Genomic DNA, 16,638 nt, shown 5'->3' with positions numbered 1-16,638 from the left:
TATTCAGCCTAAATATATCGGGATATGACTTTTGGTCCATATCGCCCAGCCCTACTAGTCGTAATTACATTTTGGATAGTTGGAATTGTCATTCAAGATATCTGTAACGTACAGATAGAGACATCTGTAATTGAGTTTTGACTAGGCAATAATTTTCACTAGTCATAATGATGTTTGAGATATCTTCAACTTTCATTCTGCCTAGTCAAAACTGAATTACAGATATCTGCAATTTAAGATGTGTGACGAGTTGAATGTCATTTTCAATGATGTCATTGCAGATATCTGTAATTCAGTTTTGCCTAGTCAAAACTGAATTACAGATATCTCTATCTGTCGTTTTGACTAGTCTCAATTACGTTACAGATATCTTGAATGACAATTCCAACTATCCAAAATGTAATTACGACTAGTCAGAAAGACATTGTTGATATCTACAATGTTAATTCCGGATAGTCAAACTTAGCTTTTAAATGTTAAAAGGGTTTGCCATAGTGTCTTAGATAGGCTACTTTTATAACCAACATGCAGAAATCCCCTGGTTTCAAGAGAGAAGTATTGAGGGACCACCTTCCTTGGCTTAGCTATGTCACGTGTTTTGAAATAAATGCGATATTCGCTTGATATGGGCATTCATTATTCACCAGCCAAATACATCCTTTAGTGAAAGCAAAAGTAGCAAAGCATTTCGGGGAAACTTGGGGATTTCTCCATGTCTGCTATAAAAGCATCAACGGCTTCACCCATTCCTTCAGACCGTTGACGGACCTGAACTTGAAGCATCTGCCATTTCTTCAGGGTAAGACAACTATATGGTTATTTTGTCTTTTTATAATGAGAGCAGTTCAGTTGAAGTGCAGCTTTAAACAAAAGCGGCTGTTATTTCAAAAGCGGCTGTTGTTATAATCAGATTCAAATATTTTGAGAGATTCTTTTTAACGAAAGATCAAAACTAATTTGGAAATGCGCATTTGCTCTATTGAGATTTTTAAAACCTTCCATCTAATAACAGCTACATTTTAATGCATTCATTTTAATGCATTCATTTTCTGAACGGAACTCCTTCATATTTTTCTTGCCCGAGCTTATAACCAGTCAGATTATGTTGCTTGTGTTGTACATGAATGTTGCTGCACTTTTTGAAATGAGTAAGCTAATCTAACATCTTTTATTTTCCTTTTTTTGTTGTTGTTGTTGTTGTTGTTGTTGTTGTTGCTGCTTTTTTATAGCAAGAAAAGAAACAGCACTGCATTTAAATTAAGTGTGAACTTTTTGCATTGACATAAAATGAAAAGTAAAGAAAAGTAGAGAAATAACAAACCTCAACCAGTGAGAAAAAATATGAACAGGGCCCGGTTTCCCAAAGCGTTCTTATCTCTAAGTAGTTCTTAACCTATTCCTTAACCTCTCTCTTAACCTTATGGGACGGTTCCCGAAACGTTCGTACGCTAAGTATATCTTTTGTAAGTCACACTTTCGTAAGGTTGGTCTGGACCATTCGTAGCTCTCTCTTAGCGTTGTTGCAGGTCTAAATGAATATAATTCTGAAGTTTTAATACACCCAGACAGTATTAAACTAGGCTAATTCAAGTGTTTTCATGCAAAGAATAAAATTGTCATTACACTGATTGTTGTTAGATTTTTAATTATATTATTATACAATATTATTAATTGAATTAAAACGCTCTTTTAAAGGCCAGTGAAAGCATAGGCTACTGTCAGTTAAGTCCTATTCGGACGCTAATATTGTTTCTCATGGGCTCGTCCGGTATTTTAAACATTTACAGGGGTAAGTCGGTGATTTTAGTGCCGTCCGAATCCATAATATCAGTGGCCAAATTAATTTTGGCCCTGGCCAAATTACCTTCTGTTTTTTTGACAAACAGGTCGTGTGGTAATTTAATTGCCGTCTGAATCCACATCTCCGAGTTTACAAGAGATTCAAAATTCATGGTTTAAATCCTTTTTGATCACTGCCGAGCACCGTACAAGATGTAAACTTTTATTACTGAAATGCTGGAAAGTATTTACACAAGAACAATATTTCATCGCAGCTCCACCTCAGCGAACAAAAATGGGAAAGAAAAGGCGGCACGTAAATTTTTGAAAAGGTTATTGTGGCAGCAATAGGCTATAATGTTACAATTTTAAAATATGTAGTCTACGCTTTTATAGGCTATTATAGTTTGAATTATTTTTTATAATATCCAATAATCATAATAAATTGAAATTTCAACTATTTCTGAAGTGCTTCTTTTATAAAGATGACCGCTTTTTCACATAAACAGCCCCTGCACGAGAGAATAATTGATTCTCGATCCATCGATTTCAAACAATTCAGCACCATTGGCACGGACAGCGCCTGGTCACGTCCCACGTAAGAAGGTATATCTTAAGCGGCTTCCTAAGGTATAGTTCGGGGAACACACTTAGGAAAATAAACAAATTTGGTAAGATATATCTTTCGAGTCTTCTTAGCAGGCTAAGAGTGAGCGTTATCGGGAAACCGGGCCCTGGGCTGGGTTTCCCGATAACGTTGACTCTTAAGGTATAACTTAACTAAAGGTATACCATTACTACGCGTGTTCCCCGAACTATACCTTAGAAAGCTGCTTAAGATATACCTTCTTACGTGCGGCGTTACCCGGTGCTGTCCGTGGCGGTGGTGCTGAACTGGTTGATATCGATGGCTCGAGAATCAATTATTCCCTGTGCAGGAGCTGCTTCACTGCATTATGTGAGAAAGGGGTGTTCTTTATTAGATTAGATTAGATTAGATTCAACTTTATTGTCATTACACAAGTACAGGTACAAGGCAACGAAATGCAGTTTAGGTCTAACCAGAAGTGCAATAGCAGCAAGTGCAGGATATACAGTGGTTCATAAGTGCAGAACATGGATATGTACTGAATAAATATAGAGTTGAATACTATTATAAACAAAAATTTACAGATAGATTGTCCTATGAATATAATATACAGATAACTATTACTGTGAACAGAATTTACAGCTAGATATGTACTGAATATAATAATATACAGATGGCTATTACTATAAACAGAATGTTTACAGATAGATATGTACTGAATATAATATACAGATGGCTGTTACTATAAACATAATTTACAGATAGATATGTACTATGAATATATATACAGATGGCTGTTACTATAAACAGAATGTGAGCATAATATACAGATGGATATTACTATAAACAGAATTTTACAAATAGATATATGTATAAGTTAGGCTAATGAGCAGTATAACAATGGATTTAAAGTAGTGCAAATAAAGTTTGGACAGAAGCTATCCGAGTGAGTGCAGTGGAAAGTAATTGCATATTACAGTTAAGGTACGATATTGCAATGTATATATAACAGTCGGTACTGTAAATAAACAGTCGGCAGTGCAAATGAGCATATTCCAGTCAAGGTAGTAGTGCAAGATGCATATGTAAACAGTTGTTACTGTAATAACAGTCAGCAGTGCAAATGAACATTATAGTATTGCAAATAACAAAATGGAGGCAGGTGTGAGGAGGGAGAGGAGAGTCAATCAGTATATAAGGGGAGTGGGATCAATGAGGGTTAGAGTTTAATAAAGAGACAGCTCTGGGGAAAAAACTGTTCTTTAGTCTGCTGGTCCTGGTCCGGAGGCACCTGAAACGCCTGCCGGAAGGCAGGAGAGAAAACAGTCTGTGGGCTGGGTGAGAGGAGTCCTTAAGGATGCTGCGAGCTCGATGCAGACAGCGTTTCCTCTGGATGTGCTCGATGGCAGGTAGTGGAGTCCCAGTGATGCGCTGGGCGGTTTTCACCACCCGCTGCAGTGCCTTGCGCTCTGCAACAGAACAGCTCCCATACCACACTGTAGCACAGTTGGTCAGGATGCTTTCTATTGCACAGCGATAGAAGTTCACCAGGATAGTGGAGGAAAGCTGATTCTTCCTCAGTGTCCTCAGGAAGAAGAGGCGCTGGTGAGCCTTCTTGACCAGGCTGGAGGTGTTGGTTGTCCAGGTCATGTCCGCCGAGATGTGGGTCCCCAGGAACTTGAAACTGGAGACACGCTCAACAGCCATTCCATTGATGTGGATGGTGTCGTGTGTGCCTCTTGACACTTTCCTGAAGTCCACGATGAGCTCCTTCGTTTTGGTGGTGTTGAGGAGCTGGTTATTTTCGGTGCACCATGTGGCCAGGTGCTTGATCTCCTCCCTATAGGCAGTCTCATCGTTGTTGCTGATGAGACCAATCACCGTAGTGTCGTCCGCAAACTTGACGATGGAATTAGATCCGTACACAGGCTTGCAGTCGGAGGTGAAGAGGGAGTAGAGGAACGGGCTTAGCACACAGCCCTGTGGTACACCAGTGTTGAGTGTGATGGATGTGGAGCAGTTGGAGCCTGATCGAACATTCTGGGGTCTGTTGGTCAAGAAGTCCAAAATCCAGTTGCACATGGAGGTGTTGAAGCCCAGGTCTCCAAGTTTGGCTATTAACTTAGTTGGGATGACAGTGTTGAATGCTGAGCTGAAGTCAACAAACAGCATGCGTGCATAAGTGTTCTTATTGTCCAGATGTGTGAGCACAGAGTGCAGTGCCATGGAGACTGCATCCTCTGTGCTCCTATTGCTACGGTAGGCAAACTGGTGTGAGTCCAATGTGGATGGTAGAGAGTCTTTTAGGTGTGCCAGGACCAGCCGCTCAAAGCACTTCATTACGATGGGTGTGAGTGCTACAGGGCGGTAGTCATTAAGGCACTTCGGGCTGGAGTGTTTTGGCACTGGCACAATGGAAGTGCATTTAAAGCATGTTGGTACAGTTGCTTGGGCAAGAGACAGGTTGAAAATGTCTGTAAAAACCCCAGCGAGCTGCTCCGCACATGCCCTGAGTACGCGTCCAGGGATGTTGTCTGGTCCAGCAGCCTTGTGCGCGCTGATCCTGCTCAGTGCATTGCAGACATCTGTGGAGGAGAGTGTGATCGGTGGGTGGTCAGCTGAGGATTTGAGCTTGGTGGCAGTTTCTCTGTTGTCTCTTTCAAAGCGAGCATAAAAGTCATTTAGCTCGTTCAGGAAGTTGACATCAGTGGCTGCGGGGGTGGAGTGAGAGGGTTTGTAGTCACTGATGGCCTGAATGCCCTGCCACATGCGCCGAGGGTCAGCGTTGGAAAAGTGTCCCTCTATCTTAAGCTTGTAGCAGTGCTTGGCCTCTTTGATGCCCCTTTTCAGATTTGCTCTGGATGTGCTATAGGCTTGTGCATCTCCTGATCTGAAGGCAGTATTGCGTGTCTTCAATAGGAGTCGCACTTCCCTGTTCATCCATGGCTTCTGATTTGGGTATGTGGTGATCTGCTTCTGGGTTGTAACACTGTCAATGGTGGTATTAATATAGTCCAGTACAGAGGAGGTGTAGCAGTCAATGTCCGTGTGAGAGCCACTGGTGGCTTGAGAAGCAAACATACTCCAGTCTGTGTGTAGAAACCTTTCCTGGAGTGAGAAATCTGCCCCCGCAGGCCACACCTTGATGGTCTTCACTGATGGCTTCACGCGATTGATCAGAGGTGCATATTTGGGGGTGAGGAACAAAGAAAGGTGATCTGACTGTCCCAAGTGGGGGAGGGGTGTCGCGACGTAAGCTTCAGCCATGTTTGTGTAAACATGGTCTAAGGTTTTGTTTCCTCTGGTGTGACAGGAAACATGCTGGTGAAATTTCGGTAGCACTGACTTTAAGTTTGAATGATTAAAATCACCCGCAACAATAAACGCAGCTTCCGGGTGAACGGTCTGTTGTTTACTGATGGCTGCGTGAAGTTCTTTCATAGCAAACTTGGCATCAGCATCCGGGGGAATATAGGCTGCAGTTATAATAGTGGAAGTGAACTCCCGCGGTAGATAAAACGGTCTACATTTAACCATGAGAAACTCAAGGTTAGCTGAACAATGTCTCCCAACAATAGCAGAGTTTGTGCACCAAGCTTTGTTAATGTAAATGCACAATCCACCACCTCTGGTCTTACCGGAGCCATGTAATGTTCTATCCGCCCGGAATGTATGGCGTCCCGCTAGCTCAATAGCGTTGTCCGGTATTCCGCTGTTTAACCATGTTTCCGTGAAAATTAGAACATTACAGTTCAAAAGTCTCTTGCTGTATGTGATGTTGAGTCGAATCTCCTCCATTTTGTTCAACAGCGACCGTACATTGGCAAGGAAAATGCTGGGTAAAGAGAGCCGGTGTGGTGTTAGCTTTAGCTTAGCTCTTAGTCCTCCGCGCTTCCCCCGCCTTTGTTTACGATCTCGCCGGCGCCTGCGAGCACTTCCGCCCGGCCGGGCAGAGTGCATAGCCTCGGGTGATCTGGTGATCTCAGGAAGGAGTCGAAGGTTGTCCATAAAACTGTCGGAAATTCGCAAACCAATATCCAAAAGCTCACCTTGGGTGTACGATGTTAAGGCACAACTGTTCTGGACGAACAGACCCGAAATGAGCAAGAAAAATACTGCTAAATTACAGAATCTGGAGAGACCGCGAGCCTCGCGATGTACTTGCGCCGCCATCTTGGATCTACCAAGAAGCACTTCAGAAATAGTTAAAAATATAAAAGAAGCACTTCAGAAATAGTTGAAATTGCATTTATTAGGACTCATGGGATATTATAAAAAATAATCCAAACTATAATAGCCTAAAATTGTATCATATATTGCTGCCACAATAACCATTTAAAAAATCTTCATCTCTTTCCCATTTTGTTCGCTGAGGTGGAGCTGCGATGGAATATTGTTCTTGTAAATACTTTCCAGCATTTCAGTAATAAAAGTGTAGGCTTACATACGGTACTCGGTAGTGATCAAAAATGATTTAAACAATGAATTTTGAATCTCTCTTTGTAAACTCAGAGATGTGGATTCAGACGGCAATTAAATTCCCACAAGACCTGTTTGTCAAAAAACAATTTGGCCAGGGATTTTTACGCGGGTTGGGTGATTCATGAAAGTGCGTATCTATAGCACGAATGATAATTCTCGTATAATTTATACGCCAAAACGAGTTTTAGCGTTCAAATGATACGCACTGCAAACCCCTTGGGTAGGATTAGGTGTGAGGAGGGCGTGCATATTACACGCCATAAAGTGTGTATCATATGCACGCGAAAACTGCGTACCATATTTACGCTAAAACTCGTTTTGGCGTATAAATGAAACGAGTTATTTTCATCATTCGTGCTATAGATATGCACTTTCATGAGATCGGGCTCGAAAAAACACTGACATTATGGATTCGGACGGCAATAAAATCACTTAGGGGAGCGCGGGGCACAACGTAACACGGGGCTAGTTGTAACACACTTGTTTTAAATACTTCCACACATCACATGCTAGGATGACGAAACTTAGTGTATTTACTAGTTGCCATATCAACACTATATAGAGAAAAAAATGCGCCAAAATTAATTTTATTTTGGAAGATATCCATAGACATTTATTAAACCATAGTAAAAGTACATTTCTTACTTAAGATAATTTTTCATCTCTATTTTTTGTGTTTATTTAAAATTAGACAAATCTGATATTATTTTAATCTCCAAGATGTTATTTAACAGTTGAGATAGTTCTTTAATGCTTCGCTAACCAGCAGAAGACACTAGCAGGGTTTAAACCCCAGTTGTGCAGGCGGGGCATGTTGTCAGACTGCCTTACAGTGTGCCCCTATTCGAAATATGCTATTCTATTCTATACTTTTATTAATTCTATTGAGAAAACATGAGAAAAGGTGAATAAAGACTGAGAGTCAATGTTCAGAAATTACTAATTGTTTATTTGTTTTGAATTATGTTGTATAGCTGTGTTTTTCTGTGTTCGTAGTCAAAACTCAAAAATGAGTTTATATTTAATTATTAAAAAATGCCATTATTTTATATGAAAGAGTTTTTTAATTGTATTTTATTTAGAAAATATTTTAGTTTGTCTTGTATATTTTTTTTTATTAGATCAGATAACATTTTAAGCTGTCATATGTCATGTTACAATGTACCCCTCACATGTTACAATGTACCCCACCTATGGGGCATGTTGTCACATTTCACTAGTTCCATTCTTTCGGGGTATATCCAGAAAAAAGTATATACTGCATTAATAAAACAAAACCACATAATTGTACTAGACATGTGGGAAATTAATGTGGGAAAAAATAAATACTCTGAACCATAAGTAGATTTAAACAAACTGAGAAAGTCAAAAAGCGTTACTTTGTGCCCCGCTCTCCCCTACCCCTGTAAATGTTTAAAATACCGTACGAGCCCAAGATAAACAATTAGCATCCGAATAGGATACCCGAATAGAAAATATTTGCAATGCAACACATAGAAATTAAGAACAAGATCAATAGCATAGTCACTCCTAGAAAAATAAAGAAATATATCTTTCAATAAAAAGTTTTACACATTTTATAAAAGGAGAAAGATAACAACTTAAGATCTCCCAAAGAGATTTAACCTGATTGCAATGGTAGAATAAATGAAGCAAAGTTTCTTCCTCAACTTTGCAAAATACACATGTTAGAAAGATCAACAAAGAGAGTTGGTTGGATAGACATTATGTAGAATCTTGAAGTGTACCTCTCTTATCTTATTGGACATAGTATTTTTCAGGGAGTAACCATGCTCTCTTCTACGGAGCCCCTGAGGGGACCTTTGCAAAAAATAAAATAATATGACTTTCGCGTGCGCACAAGAAAGTTTCGTGTGCTCACGCGTTACAATTTCCAATTTGGTTATAGTGTCATTACTACAAATGTGGGAAAAGGGATGAGATGAGAGTGTGCTTGGAGCATGCCTCCAGAGATTTGTCTTATTATAGGGAGTTTGCATTTGAGATTGTTTGTGGACTGTGCTTTACTGTAAGAAAAAAAGCATGAATATCACATTAAATGAATATCAGGTCCCACATCATGGATTACATAATCAGAGAGTAGCCTATTTCTTTTCGTTTTGATTGTTTCGTTTAAAGACATTTCAAGCTTTCTTCAGATGTATTTCTATAATGTATGTCATACATTATAGAAATACATCTGAAGAAAGCTTGACATTGTATGTGAGGCATACACACTGAGTTTCGGTTAATTTATGATGAGATGCGCTCCAGTTCACGAGCAATGCAAGTGACCGCGGTGCGCCTCCATGATTATATTGTCTGCTATATATTTGCTTCTTATTTATTAAATACAGGCAATTGGTTGATGAAAAATTGATTAAAATTAAGATACAATTTATACAAAACGAAATTCACTTTAAACAAAGGCAAAATTTAATGAAGTGGTCAAAATCCATTTGCGATCCATTCCATTCTGAATAAACAAACAATGCAGTTTACATGCTTCATCTTTGTTGCATTATTCATTAAGATAATAGGCCTAATTAATAAATGCACACACAATTATCCGTGAAATTGATAAATGTTGCAGATATGTTTTACTATGCACAAACAAATGCCTTTCAACTATGTGCAAAATTCAGAATTAAATGAATGTGCAGCAATTTGTACAAATAGAGAGTCTGTAGGCCTACTATATGTGTTGTAGCCATTAAATAAGCGCATTTAGTTTCATATTTGTTAAAATATTATAATGTATATTTTTTCCATTGATTATGAAAAGTGAACAGCACGAGTAAGATATGATGCGTAATATGAGACATGGAGTGGGTCAGACATGATTTTGACCACTTCATTAAGTTTTGTTTTGTAGAAAGCCTTTGTTTAAAGTGAATTTCGTTTTGTATAAATTGTATCTTAATTTTAATCGATTTTTCATCAACCAATTGCCTGTATTTAATAAGAAGCAAATATATAGCAGACAATATAATCATGGAGGCGCGCCGCGGTCACTTGCATTGCTCGTGAACTGGAGCGCATCTCATCATAAATTAACCGAAACTCAGTGTATGCCTCACATACCGGTACATTATAGAAATACATCTGAAGAAAGCTTGAAATGTCTTTAAACGAAACAATCAAAACGAAAAGAAATAGGCTAGCCTACTCTCTGATTATGTAATCCATGATGTGGGACCTGATATTCATTTAATGTGATATTCATGCTTTTTTTCTTACAGTAAAGCACAGTCCACAAACAATCTCAAATGCAAACTCCCTATAATAAGACAAATCTCTGGAAGCATGCTCCAAGCACACTCTCATCTCATCCCTTTTCCCACATTTGTAGTAATGACACTATAACCAAACCGGAAATTGTAACGGGTGAGCACGCGAAACTTTCTCCCCTCAGGGGCTCCGTAGTCTTCCACTGAATACTGTAAAAAAAATTGTTCCAAAAATATTTTCATCTATGTGTAAACTGTGTAATGTAACAATAGCTTAATATGTTTACGATTACATTTTTTATCAAGAAAACAAACTCCATCCAATAAAAGTTTGGGCATAATTGTTTTTCTCTCATTAAAGCAAAGGTATTATACAAAAATTATACAAAGTCATAAATTCTTCATACTGCAGTATACTGCCATCATTTTTAAATAAATCCAAAACAGAAACAAAAACTCAATCATACCAATTGTTAAGGATTTGTTTTGGATTAAAATGTTCGAATTATTCCAACCGAATTAAGAAAAGTTGTACACGGAACACAATTTCCAAGCAAGTAAAACTTGTTGGTGAAATTTAGAAAGATAACTCATTTAGAAGGGGTGAAATTACATTTTAAAAGAAACTCTAAGCCACCTAATCCAAAATATGGCATTGGGCATATAGTACCAAATTGAGTCATTAAAGACCTTTTTTAACAAACTAATTCTAAAAGAGCTGATTAATTCCTCAAAATTTAAAACTTCCAGTCCACCCTCAGAACGTCTATTAGAGAGGGACAAACACAACAAGACAAATCCTCTGCTTTGGATATAAGAACTCAACCATAGATTGACAGGTGTAAGTTGTAGCCAACAATTAAATATTGCTCTAGTTTTCATTATTTTAGATAAAAAATTAAGTTGTTGGCGGAGCAATCTATCTTTAGTAAGGAAACTCCCCAGGAACTTGAGACAGTCTTTAACAGGTATATCAATGGTTGTTGAGTATCATAAAGACAAAAAAGTTCACACTTAATTTAAATTTAATTTAAATGTAAGATAAATTTAAATATAAACCTGAGGCTTCAGAGAAAGATTTAATAATATTGATACTCAAGGGAATTTGACTTTGGTCTTAAAGATAGTAGTATCATCGGCTAGTTGAGATATTTTTAATTCTTTACCAAATATAGAGATACCTTTTAAACTAGGATTTTGTAAAATATTAATTAATAACAATTCAACAGCTAGAAGAAAAAGAAATGGGCAAATGGGGCAACCTTTTAGATAGAGGAGCACTCCTCTATCACAATTAAATTGTTTAGTAGTTTGAAAGCCGACCAAAACTACGAGGAGTTAATGTCATTATAAAGCATTCTCACAATGTTGATAAAAGTACATCCAAAACCAAAAAACATTGAGAGATTTAAGCAAAAAATGGTGTTCTAAAGAGTCAAATGCTTTATAAAAATCCCAAAACATTATAATAGCATCTGAATCAATATTCTCTGAATAATCAATGAGAACTAATCTTATATTGGAGCTAACATGTCTATTTTTCATAAATCCATGAAAAATGATGTTTCGCCAACTATACCATTAAGGCCTGATTTTAAACAAACTGCAGATATTAAAGCAAGAAATGTATAATCAATATTTAACAGTGATATTGGTCTCCAGATCTCAATTAAAAGTGGGTGTTTTGGGAATAAGAGAAATAAGACATTCTTTAAACAAAGTGGTTGCTTTAAGACGTCCCAAAGATGTAAATAAAATTCAACGGGCAGACCACCTGGAGATTTTCCTTTCTTCATAGATTTCAGTGCATCCTCAATTTCAGAGATATCAGAATAACAAAGTTGCTTAAAATCTTCATTAATACCTGAAACCGTATCATGAATACTCGAAAGAAAATCATCACATTTTTCTTGAGAAAACTGAGAAGCATACCATTTTTTCATTCCTGGATCATGTACATAAAACACCATTAATATTTAGGGCAGAGAGAGATGTCTTTTTTACAATTTCTTTTCTCCAGAGCAGAAAAAATAATTAGTGTTTTTTTTCACCCTTCTCTATCCATTTTGCTCTAGAGCGTATAAAGGCACCTTTAACAATCTCTGTGTACACATATTTGCAATTTGCAATTGACATAGGCCTACCTCATCTAATTTACTGGGATTTTCCTTTTGCCGTAACAAACCTATCTATGAATGAGTTCTAATACTTTATTTATTTTTTTCTCTTTTAATTTGTTTACTTCTATTAACAGCAAGGTCTCTAACTTTAAATTTAAAGAACTCCCAACTAGAGCCAAGGTCGCCTTCAATATTACTAAACAAAGAATTACACTATCATTAAAGTCGGCGTCTTTCAAAAGACAATTGTTAAATTTCCAATAACCCCTTGTTCTATTTTACTTTCTATGTTGTACAAGATCCAAAGAAATTAACATATGATCAAGGGGGCAAATTGATGATTAACAGCATGGACATCTTTCAAAATAGCATGAGAAATAAGAAAAATATCAATTCTAGCTTTAAGCGATCCAGATTTGTTACAATTCAGGCAGTGTAAATATGCTTTCCATTGGGGCGAATGAAGTCTGGTTTCACGTTAGTGTAAAGCGAACGGCCAAAGACAACAGGACTATGACAAGCTGTTTTAGCATTTAATCCCCTTGTCTGTACTAGTCGTGATTTAGTTTTGACTATTCAAAATTCTATTCACATATCTATTCTGCAATTTAGACTGATCTTAATTTGAATTAAGATATCTACAATGTGATTATGACTAGTCATATTCTATTGACTTCCATTGGAAAATATTTTCTGTTATCTACAAATGAGTTTTAACTAGTAGAAATTGATGGCTAATTAGCGATATCTATAATTTATATAGGTGGTTCTACTTCTAATTAAAGATATCTCAAATTACAATTTTACTAGTGATAATTCAATTTGAACTAACTGAATTACCACTAGTAAAAAAATTATAATTCGAGATATCTTGTATTTGGCTAACTGGTAGGCTTTTTGACTAGTCATAATTCAAATTTATGATAACTTTAATTAATCATCTTTAAAGTTGTACACAATACATTTGTAGATATCTGAAAGTAATTTATTAGCTACTAGTCATATTTGTAGATATTTTGAATGGGATTTTTGAATAGGCAAAACTTTATAAGAAATTTATTTGACTGAGAATTGGAATTCCTTGTCAAATCTCATTTAAAGATATCTGCAAGATATTTGATTTTTGAAGATGTTTCTTTGGAGATATCTGCATTTAGCTTTGTGACTGGGAGGAATTTCAAAAGAGATATCTAGAATTAACATTCTTAGTCAAAATTATTTTATAGATATCTAAAACATGCATGCAAATACACCTTTGTATACACCCCACATTAAATATTTTATTAACCAATCCTACCCTGGAAACTGTTGTCATCCGCCATTTTGTCCAAGAATTGTATAGTAAAGGTCCTGCATCTTTGGGTCATTTTAAACTGCTTTATGCAGAAGGTATGAAAATAAAAATGTACGTGTAAAAGTGACATACGGTGTTGCAGAGAAGACTATTCTAAATTCCTATTCTAAATCATAAAGTAGGATAATGTTCAGATATGCATGCTGTAGATTAACTTGTGTTAGCCTTCATTTCCAAATGAACATATAAAATCAGTAAGGATTTGTATACATCTCATGTCTGGTGCAACATTTGCCATAATTTTAAAATAACTATTGACTGGCACTCATCACTAAAAACAGCAGAATATAACCATAACGGATCTCTAGCTTTAATACAACACTCCCACCTTGTGGGCTATTACCTTGATGACATGAGTAAACCTGCATAAACACAGAATGCAAACAATTGCTAATCATCCACATGGGACATTAGTGATTGCCATGATTTCATTAATATGATTGCAAAGATATTTGAACTCATGTAATGTGATTATGTGATTTCTCCTCAGGATTACTGAAACCAGGCTAACTGCAGTAAGTTGTGTTGTGTAAGGCTATTTCACTCTATATTCTCCCCTTACCAGTTGTTTAACTTCTTGCTAAAAAACACTTATATGGCACTGTCCATTGGTTTTCTTCAAGCTAAGAAAAAAAATCTTATATATTCTTTAAAAAGTTGCTTTAATGAATGCTGCCATTTGTGGAATAAAAAAAGTGAGATTTTCAATTTTGTCTTTGTTTTGAGCAGGAATAGAGAAGCCATGAATTCCAAAATTGCAAAGACAACTCAAAGTCTTACCACTGCTGAGGACATGAGGAACCAAACCAAACTTATAATGCAGCCCTATGCCAACTGGGAAGAGTATCTGACTCCAGCTCCACTGTCCATAGCCATTATGGGAGAGCTGGTTTTCATCTCGTCCTCAACAGATTTCTCCATCAATAAAAATTCCCCCAAAGATGGCTACAAATACATCAAGTACCCTGATTCCTTTCGCGCTTGCCTCATGCAAGTGTGTAACTCTGGTTGGTGGGCATTTAATGAGGCCCATACGAGCATGGATCAGATTCGCCTCCATACTGCCCAAGTTCCAGATTACATGAAGACAGCTGTGAAGATTCTGTTTCAAGGCAGTGATGAAGTTGTCAAAGCACATCTTCCTGATCAGCTGGACAATATCAGAGTCATTGCAGATGAATGTCTGCAGTTGTCTAGTGCAACTGAAAAGCGTTTCACTGATGTCATCAGTATCATCCAAGAGCTGCTAGAAGCGTGTGTGAATGCAGAGCACTTCTACGGGGAGGAGATGGAAGCAATCAAGAAGAAACTAGAAGAGAGTAAACTGAGGGAGCAGTCAGCTCAAGAAACCAAGAAAAGGACAGAGAAGGCAGTGAATGCCATGGAGAAGGAACTGGAAGAGGCTCATGAGAGTTACAAGAAAGCCATGGATTCTCTCCCTAGTGGATGGGAAATGATTGGCATGGATGTGGTTGGTGGGATAACACAGAGCATTACAGGCCTGGTTAATGGACTTACATCTGTTATTACTCACCCAGTGAGAAATGCGTGTTCTGCAACAACAAAGATCGCTGATACTTGGCACAACATTAGAGATCAGGAAAGTGCAAGAGATGTGATTGCTGAAATAAACGCGTATAGTAAATCTGCTGAAATATTGTATTGTGTGCAGAAAATCCAGGAAGAAATGAAAGTAAAAAGTGAAGATGATGACATTGCCTGGACAAATCTCTATGATCAGAAGAACAAAATGACAAAAACGAATTTCATGGAAGAACAGTTAAAAAGAATCAATGGTGATTTAAAGAAAATCCCTAAATGCCAAGTAAGGAAACAAGCTAAAACGTTATGCAAAGACGGCATGGACATATGCAACCAGCTGGCCAAATATGCACCAGATGGCAAATGTGACAAAAGCACAAGCATCAAGATAATACATGAGGTTCTGGAATTGGTCAAGTCAGCCCATGTTTTTGATTGCAAAAGCAAAGACATCACAAATTCTCCAGCCATTTCTCCAAAACCACCAATGATGCAAAAAGAAGAAAACAAGTCAGAGAACATGAGTGCTTCACAAAAGGCCACAGCGAATTCACGATTCGCTATAGAGCAGAGCCGAGCTCAGATGAACAAGACAAGAGAGAGCTATGAAAAGTGTGTGGAGAACCTAGAGAAGAACCAGAAGGAACTAACTGATATCCTGGTCACTATGAGAAATTGCAAACTGAAAGAGATCGACTTCAACACTACAATAGAGATGCTGGTCAAGGGAATGGATGCCATGGGGAGAGTGAAGGTGCAGTGGGAGAAGATGGTTCACTTCTTTCAGATGGTTTCTAACATTATAAAAACCAGCCTGAGCAAAACTCTCAAAAACTTTGTCTCAACATCTGAGAAAACTCAAGGCCTCTCCTACAATGATAAGCTCTTCTCAAAAGATCTGCTATACTCTCAAGCCTTCCAAGCCTGTAACATTGCTAGTCTGGTTCATATGATCTCTGGAACATACACAGATGTTTCTAACAAGTACCTGATGGACCGTGTCAGTTCACTGGGCAAACTGATGGCCATGGATAAAAGTAAACCAGAATTTGAGCATGAGCGACAACAGCTCCAGAGCTCCTGTGATGAGGCACAAAAAGGCATTTTAAGGCTTGTCCTGAAGAATAAAGAGGAGTTTGACAGGAAGAGCACTGCAAGACAAGAAAAGATCGACCGAGAGCTGCTTGCCATTCTGCCTGCTGCTCCTCCAGAGCAAATCAAGAGTATTCAAGAGGCTGTTAAAGCCGGATTCAATGAGGAAGAAGAAGCATCATACTACTGAGAGAATCTACCAAATATTTTACAAGCCTGCTAAACAAGATAATACAACCATAGTTAAGATTTAAGCTTTTCTGTCCAGTAACATGCAGTCACGACAGCTCGATTTATCTGCACTAACAGAAGACAATTGATACTGAAATGTTTAAGACTGTAAATCCGAATTAGACTAGTATGTCTAGGAGAGGATTTTAAAAGCTGAGTTAGAAAGTTGTTGTATTCTGTTTAAATTTTAATTTAATATCATAATACCATAATCATCAT

At 37.5% G+C, this 16,638-nt stretch overlaps 1 protein-coding gene across 2 annotated transcripts; it reads left to right on the top strand.

Moving 5' to 3' along the window:
* The first annotated feature begins 753 nt into the window (after nt 1-753).
* Nucleotides 754-16,524, top strand: LOC311275824 (uncharacterized protein). Of its 2 annotated transcripts, none has more exons than XM_084385077.1 (3): nt 754-799; nt 14,045-14,069; nt 14,284-16,524. In XM_084385077.1, exon 3 carries the CDS (start codon nt 14,297-14,299, stop codon nt 16,376-16,378), a length of 2,082 nt encoding a protein of 693 aa, XP_084241203.1. In that variant the 5' UTR covers nt 754-799; nt 14,045-14,069; nt 14,284-14,296; the 3' UTR covers nt 16,379-16,524. The 2 variants fall into 2 exon arrangements, with proteins under 2 accessions (XP_084241203.1, XP_084241202.1); XM_084385076.1 differs by having other exon boundaries at nt 760-799; nt 14,045-14,083.
* The last annotated feature ends 114 nt before the right edge of the window (nt 16,525-16,638 follow it).

The sequence above is a fragment of the Rutilus rutilus genome (genome assembly GCF_951802725.1).
Source record: "Rutilus rutilus genome assembly, chromosome: 17".
NCBI classification, from domain to species: Eukaryota; Metazoa; Chordata; class Actinopteri; order Cypriniformes; family Leuciscidae; genus Rutilus; species Rutilus rutilus.
Note: the sequence above shows the minus strand (reverse complement) of the source record. Positions and strands in the feature narration are given on the sequence as shown.

What these genes read in the sequence shown, in the direction of transcription:
- LOC311275824 (XM_084385077.1), top strand. Translation starts at nt 14,297, where the DNA reads ATGAATTCCAAAATTGCAAAGACAACTCAAAGTCTTACCACTGCTGAG.